Genomic DNA, 8414 nt, shown 5'->3' with positions numbered 1-8414 from the left:
GCTCTTTGGTCCTATATTGATATAGTTAATTGATAAAATTGTTTATACAACATATGAATGAGATGACACAAAACTTCGGGCGCATTATGATTGTTACATTTATTTTTGTAATACGTGATCCAATGGGAGATTGTTGGAATTTATGGGTCACAATTATAATAAATAATTGTGCAAATGTCATCTTTTAATTAAGCCAAAATAATGTGATCTAATTAGAAATCAAGTTTATAGACTAATGGGTGTATTTGTCATGAATATAAAGTGAGGATACCTAAGTGGACTTTTTAATTTTATGAAGGGGCTAAATTAGAAATGTTTAAACCAAAATAACTAACATTATGGTTATTTTGTAACGGAATGGTCCCCAATTGATGTACGATTCAATTTCCTCTTTGCGTCTCCATCAACAGAGAAAGAAAAATAAAATTTGACGTACTCATCAATTGGAAGATCCATCCCACTTCTAAAGGAAGAGAAAACTAAAGAATCTTTCAAATATAAGGAAAGAGATGACGAGTACAAGGTACACTTCCGCTAATGTTAATTGTAGTATTCTTTTCTCATATATATTATTAGGATTTAATTCATATAGATCATTTTGGCTATTCACTTCTAGTACAACTTTATTATATAATTTATTTGAAAAGTCTTAATAACAATTTAAAATTTTAGTTCTTTGGAGACCTTTTTAATAAAGATGTTTAATTGTTTATTTCTGTTTGAAATAGTGGGACATAATGCCTATCTAAATTTGAAAGAATAATATTTCTCCTATATAAAAGGATTTTTTTTGTCTTAAAATACTATTAGTTATGATCAAGTCAACACTATTATCATTTTTGTAACAAAATTGAAACAAGCAGTAAAACATTCTCTTCGAATGTAAATTCTCCTTTATGTATTAAAAAAAAAACATGTTCATATTATTTAATTTTACTGATAGACTTTTAACAAATAAGTTGAAAACTTGACTTCATTTACTTCCATCACCGGATGGATACAAACACAAACTCATACTGAAAATCCTTTTGACAACTCAAGACTCCCACGAAGATAATTATTATGATTATTATTAAGGCTTTTTCTGCGAACCTCTTCTCAGCCGGAAATGTCAATTGACTTCACCTCCGGCTTGTTCTCGGGCTCCTTTGGCACGGTCACCTTGAGGACACCGTTCTCCATGGTCGCCTTTATCTGCTCCATCTTGGCATTCTCCGGCAACCTGAACCGGCGCTGGAACTTTCCGCTGCTCCGCTCCAGCCGATGCCACTTATCGGTCTTCTCTTCCTGTTCCTTGTTCCTCTCCCCGCTGATCTGAAGAACCCGATCTTCTTCGACCTCCACTTTGACCTCGTCCTTCTTCAGCCCAGGTAAGTCTGCCGTAAACACGTGAGCCTCCGGCGTTTCCTTCCAGTCGATTCTGGCGGCTGCGAAGGCCGAGGTCTCGCGGTGAGAGGAATTGGAGGAGGAGAAAGGGATTAATCCTGATTCGAAGGTCGAATCCCAGAGGTCTTGAGAGAAGGGATCGAAGAAGACGTTGCTTCGTCGACCACCGAAAATGCTCGGAATTAAGGCCATCTCTGTACGTGCCGATTATCTTGAAAATTGATAGAAAGCTTTCTTTGTACAAATATATATATCACTTCAATACTCTGCACTTCACTTCAATTGGCCTTGGATCGGCTGCGTGCTAGTGCATTTAAAGGCCGGGAGAGACAATTCTAGTAATTTCGAGGGCTATCTCACATGGCCTAGAGATCTAATCATCATAGAACACGTGTACGAACACGATGATCTCTATTTTATATTATATACATATTAAAAAAAATATCAAATCAAATAATTTTAATAAAAAAACATCATTTTATTTAATAATTTGAATATATATATATATATATATATTTTCGATTTAAAAATAATGATAAAAAAACATATATTTATTAAATTATTTTATAAATATTAAATTAAATAAATCAATATTATAGGATCAAATAATAATGTAAAAAAATAAATCACATAACTGAATAATTATAGTATAATAAAAAAAATATAAATAAATTAAAAATATTATTTTAATTGAATAATATAAACCTGTCAAAAATTTACAGTACATCAATAAATAATTTAACTTATTTTAAATATATTTATAATATTAATTCTATAATCTTTTAAATAACCATTTAAAATTAAATAAAAAATAATTGACAAAAAAAAAAAAAAATAACAGTAAACTAGTTATAATATGATAGTCAAATGAATTTTACATATTTTGTATGTGTTTATCATTTTTGTCAAATATTTTTATTACCATTTTCAAATTATAACATAATTGTTAAACTGTGATTATGAAATATTCATATTTTTCAGAAAAGTTCGAGATTAGAGAACTTTAACCTTAGTTTGTATGTTAAAATTTTTTTAAATTGATAATTATTTTAAATAATTCCTCATAGATTTTGAATTAATTAATTTGGGTTTAAGTTTAAAATTTTTAGATTTATTATAATCAAATTAAAATTTTATTTATGGATAATCTTTAATAAATTAATTAAAAATAATTATTTTAATAGATTATTTATTTGAAACTGAACTAATTAATTTTTTTTAAAATTAATAAAAAAAGGCATACGTGTACAAACATATTTTTAGGCAGAATTTTTTCAATTCATTGTTTGGTGATACTCAGAAAAAAGATTTCACATTTTATCCTCCGTACCCGTTTTAAAAACGATCTCTATTAATAAATTTGGTTTTGAAAATCGGTTGTATAACATTTATTTTAACCGATTATTCTTCCGGTCCTAAATATACTTATGTTTTTGTGTATTAAAAAAATTATAACAACAATTATTTAAATGCTGGTACATGTTGTTGATGATGACTAAGGAAGAAAATACTTGAAGAACATAAGTTTAAAAGACAGTAGAGTTTAAAAATAAATCATAAACGAGCCTTTGTCAAAATATTTTTGTGAAAATATCCCAAAAATATTTTGAAATCAGTATCTATTTTTTTTCGGGATTTTTAGTAAATAATTTGAGGTTCCAAAATTACAAAAAATAATTTTGGAATTTGAAAATTGGAACCAAACATGTCTTAGGACCGGTGTCCTATGTCTTAGGTTCCTTTTCCTCGGTCGGGGATAAAAAGGCCCCGATCCTATTCGAGTACCCCTCTATCTAGGTTCATGATCCTCGATGAAGGTGCGAAAGTCTCTCGGTTGGGGGTACTAAGGTCTCTCGGTCCTTGTCTAGAATTCTCGGTCCAAATTCAGGAGTATTCGACCAGGTGTGAGACTCATTAATCCTAGGTTCACTTTCTTGGTCGAATGTAAAAATCCTCAGCCGAACCTCTCAGTCTTGGCTGAAAAATCTTGATCGGACCTCTCGGTCCTAGCAAAAATTTATCGATCAGACCTCTCGGACTTGACCGAAGATCTTTAGTCGGATCTCTTGGTCCTGGTCGGACGTATGGGTGGGAAAATTATTGATATTATAGGTATATCGAAAATATTGTACCGTAATATATCAAAAATATCGATTTTTAAGGTATACCAAAAAAATGTAAGGTATGGTATCGATACCGAAATTATTATTTGTATGGTAAATGTATTAGATTTTTAAAATTTTGGTATATCGAGATATACTTAAATAATATTTATAAATTAATATATATATATAATACTTATAAGGAAATAAATATATTTAATATTAATTTAATTATAAAAACATAATTTTTCAAAATAAAATCAAAATATAATTATATTATTATATTATTCAATATATGTTATCTATAGACGATAAGATTGAAAAGAGATTCAACCAAACTTTTAATCTCTTGAAACGGTGCAAATGAGTAAAACTAAATACCCAATCCTTTCAATTACTATCAAGGATAATTTTACAATGTCATCCTCAACGGTTGTTAGTGAGTCTAGAGTAAAAGGATAATTGATCTTTTTAAGAGAAATTTAATCTTAAAATGGTGGAGGTATTAGTGTGCACAAATGATTGATTAAAATGAGATGAATTCAACTTATGAAAATATACTACATATGATGAACTTGAATTGTTCAATGAAAATGAACAAATTAAAAAGAGCGAAATGGGCGGTGGAAAAGTTCGAACGATCCCATGACTGTAAATGGTGGTCCTTTTGGCAAAGCAAGGAGAAGATAAATAAGTGAGTAGGCATGTTTTAAGGTAAAACAAATATGCATCCAAATGCAGCGACCGGTTCGAAACAAAGGAGGAAGAATGCTTTTTCTCAAGGTTTTTGGAAGACTTGCAAAGGAAAGCATTCTGCACAATGGGAAGCCAAACGCTAAGGAAAAAAAGAAGCCAAATGTTAAACCCTAATTACAGATAAACCAATTCCGGGTTTACCCTAAGTTGCGATCCACACTTAATCAATTAATCAAAATAAAACATTTTCAAAAAATATATAACACAGTTTTTTTTATTTTAACTATAAAATATTATATACACAATCAATTCACTTAGATATACGATTGGGCTACCCTAAGAATATGACAAAAAAAAAGGTTTGTTAAGATGTTTTGGAATTGAGATACCTCGTGACGCCCTAATCGGTTTTTTTATGTGGATCATGAAAAATTTGGTTAGTTTTTGATAATAGGTATTTTACTTCTCATACATGGCATTTAGTTTGAAATGTCTCCTTATACACTAACTTGTTTAATAAAACTCTTTATACATTTATTATTATTTGATTTTGCTCATTTCTTATTTACACGGTCAACATTTTTTTACACATAAACAAAGGAGGTGCTTATGTGAAATTACACATTTTTTTAATTACAAACAAAATATTATTATTTTTATTATTAAATTTAAGCATAAATATTTCAGTTTCTTTCTCTAACTTCTTTCTCTCTATGTCATTTTTCATAATTAAATAACACAAAACTTCTCTATTGTATTTTTTACAAAAATAAAAATTCTAGTCATTTCTTCTTCTCGAGCCAAAGTAGACTTTCACCGACTATTGTTAAACTTTAGGCATAGCATGTTTCATACAACCATTATAGTCTTAAGTTGATCTAAATGTTTTAGACCTTCACCATGTGGGAATCTTATATCGTGGAGTGGAAGGCTAAAAACACCAAGAATATGAATATTGATTCTAACTCTCCACAATTGTCCATAATTTCTCATGTTAATGGAAATATTTGACTGTTTTCATCCTTCCCATTAGACTGCCTTTACACATGATTTAAAAAAAATAAACATCAACTCCAATGCAACATGCTTTCCAGCCTCTTTTACAACCATTCAGTGTCGTTCCTGAGATTTTTTAGGCCTTAGGCGAAAGCACGAAATTGAGGCCATACGCATAAACTTCACTTGTGTTTCACCGTTGATCTTCAATAACCTTCCAATATCTACAAAGATGCAACATAAATTGTCAACGAAAGTGAATTCTTCTTGCATTTTTAGATGCAAAATCATTGATAATTGTATCGTAATCAATATATTCCAAAAAATCTTTTTCAATACATAAAATAGCAAGTCCATTCAATCTATCTTGAGACATCGAAGATCTTAGATAATTTTTCAATAATTTTAACACATTATCCACTGATTTTGAATAAACCAACCATTTCCTATCCCTTTCTTCTCCATTACTTAACTTTTGAGAATAGTGAAAATAAGAAAAGTAGGGTTACGAAATTGGGATTTTTGAGTCGACATAAAAGGGACGTACAACCCAATATCCATAAAACTCGAATATCCCGTCACCAATAACGGGGTATGCTTCCTAGGCCTCAAATTGGCATATGAAAAAGGGGCAACTAAGCTAGAAGTCATTGGTGACTCTAACTTGGTCATATCCCAAGCCAATGACATGTGGCAAGTGAAAGGAGAAAACATGAAACACTACCACACCCACTTGACTAAACTCATGAACAAATTCGATTAAGTATCATTGATTCATGCTACAAGATCCAAAATCGCTTTGCGGATGCTCTAGGTACTTTGGCAGCCTTGACTTAAAGGTTCTAAGCTCTTTTTCGTTTGTAGGCGATTATCCTGAGAGCAACCCTCCATTAAAGGTTTTTGAAGTAAAAGAATGTAAATAAACCCCATTAAAGCGAGGCATATAGCCCTAAATTGAGAAAGGACACCTTAACATTACTTTTGTTAAAAAATGAGAGGTTTAAACTCACGCTTTGGGAACAAAAAACCCAAAAAATGAATTGTAATAAACTCCGAAAATCTCTAAAGATTTTGAAAAATGTTCATGTATTAGTTAAGGTATTTAAATAACCCTTTGTGCTGACTCAGAGTCTAGTCTTCATTGCTACGACACAAGAGCAAAATGTACCAATTTTACAAGATACACTCCGGAACGAAAAATTAACACGGCTCAAGTGGTCAAGGTATTGAAATCACCATTTGTGGCCTACCCAATATCTGAATCTAGATTGCATATGGAAAAGGCATGTATGTACTGATTCTACCACATATACCCACGAGCCAACAAAAGAGAAAATAAAAGAAGAGAGAAAATGGCATATTAAAACCCAAAGAAGAAAGTCAAAAGCCAATCCCAAATGTTTTTGCGATGAGTCGAACTTTCAAGAAATGTGGCTTAGGGCTGAGCAACCAAAAATAAGTTGAATTCTTTTATCAAAAGGTCAGAATGACCTTCCTCGAGGATTATGATCATTTATAATCGTTTGTATACGAGATCGAATTTATAGCCGATATCTGAAAATTTGGGGGGGAAAATCTTATTTTTTGATGAAAGAAAAATCATCACAAAGGACGTAAAAGATGTTCAAAACCTAGCTCGGAATACGTTTTGAATCTGAAAACATCATGATTCATTTCAAAGGATCAAGGTTTATTCCAATCTCAAAAAATAAAAGAGATAAACAAGGATAGGACTTGGGAAACAAAAAAAAATGTTTCTATCGCCGAATAAGTATCAAATTCCTATCGTACGAATAAGTACTCAACAAATTCCTATCTCTCGATAGGTGCTTTAATACAAAGCATATCTCCCAAATAGGTATTCCAAACCCTATCACTCAATAGATATTTAAGCCTTGTTTATCAATAATCACAACGATTATTTGTACATTCATGTTCAAATCCTATCTTTCGATAGGTAATCCAAAATAGTCCTTTTCGAAATCCTATATTTTGATAGGTACTCCAATGATGTTTCATTCTCTAATATACTGTCTGAACTTGTTCTTTGAAAAATTTTCTATTCCGAATTCCCTAAACATGAACGCCTATTTTTTGATGGCACCATGATCATTTATACATGATCATTTCAACCACACATACGAGTATGTTTCACGGAATGTTTGTTAACTTCTGCAACAAACAATAAAGATACTTTGATCATATATACATGATCACACAATAGTAAGTCTTATTAGGAAAGCTTGTTAGCTTTCTCACTAAGATATGTTTGTTGATAAGTCTCATGATCATAAGTTTATGATCGCCATGAAATGTTACTTATTAGTAACCACATGAAAGGCTACTAAATATTTCATGTTCTCTGCATTTCTCATAATAATAACCCTTAGTCATTTATACATGAATAAAACATGAATAATCTATTGATATTCAAGCTATACAGGAATTGATATTTTAATACCTAGAATTATCGTTACTCCATGAATTTTTTTTTGGGGGAAAACAGCTTAGTGCTATTTCATTAAAAAAAAACCCAAATGAGGGAAAAAAATACAAAAGTTTAAGATCAGATCTAGACAATTTCTAGATTTGACAATGAAACAATAATTGAATTACAGACAATAACAATAATCAATTAGAGCCTACAGCGTTTTTACTTTTATTCTACTTGTAACCTTCTCAAACGAAATATCTCATATCTGGCAGAGCTTTCTATTCTCTTCATTCTTTTCGATTCTTCTCCAGGATTGAATGAGTGCATTTCCATCTGAAGTTATATCTCTCCAAATATCTTCAGCGGTTCTACTTCTTCCACTGTGAGTTCTTGAATTTCTTTCTTTCCAGATATTGTAGATTACTGCTCCAAAATAGCATTTCAACATACTTACATAGAATGATCTTCCTTTTGCTTTATTCTTCATCCACTCTTGGATTTCTTCCCATATTCCTGGAAATTTGATGATGTTCATGTTTGCAACATACATCTTCCAGATTTGTATTACAAAAGAGCATTCCCCAAATAAATGGTTTATGCTTTCCTCAACTCTCGAACATATAACATAGTTGATATCAGGAATGTTTATGTATTTTCGAATTCTGTCTTTTGTTGTCAATCTTTTCCTGTATACCAGCCAAAGAATAAATTGGTGACGAGGAATAATCTTTGGAGACCATACCACATTATGTCAATCTATCTCTTGTCCTCTTGTTCTAACAATTTCCCATGCCTTTCCT

The 8414-nt window shown here is 31.0% G+C and overlaps 1 protein-coding gene across 1 annotated transcript; it reads right to left on the bottom strand.

The window, feature by feature from the left end:
- Window positions 1–1083: 1083 nt before the first annotated feature.
- Window positions 1084–1593, bottom strand: LOC124917275 (18.1 kDa class I heat shock protein-like). Its single transcript, XM_047457746.1, has one exon. The coding sequence runs from the start codon at window positions 1576–1578 to the stop codon at window positions 1099–1101; it is 480 nt and encodes a 159-aa protein (XP_047313702.1). The 5' UTR covers window positions 1579–1593; the 3' UTR covers window positions 1084–1098.
- Window positions 1594–8414: the final 6821 nt, after the last annotated feature.

This window comes from Impatiens glandulifera, unplaced genomic scaffold (genome assembly GCF_907164915.1).
Source record: "Impatiens glandulifera unplaced genomic scaffold, dImpGla2.1, whole genome shotgun sequence".
Taxonomy (NCBI): Eukaryota; Viridiplantae; Streptophyta; class Magnoliopsida; order Ericales; family Balsaminaceae; genus Impatiens; species Impatiens glandulifera.
This window is presented reverse-complemented; position numbering and strand designations above follow the sequence as displayed.

Bases quoted from the DNA above. Each gene is read 5' to 3' on its own strand.
- LOC124917275 (XM_047457746.1), bottom strand. From the start codon at position 1,578: ATGGCCTTAATTCCGAGCATTTTCGGTGGTCGACGAAGCAACGTCTTC.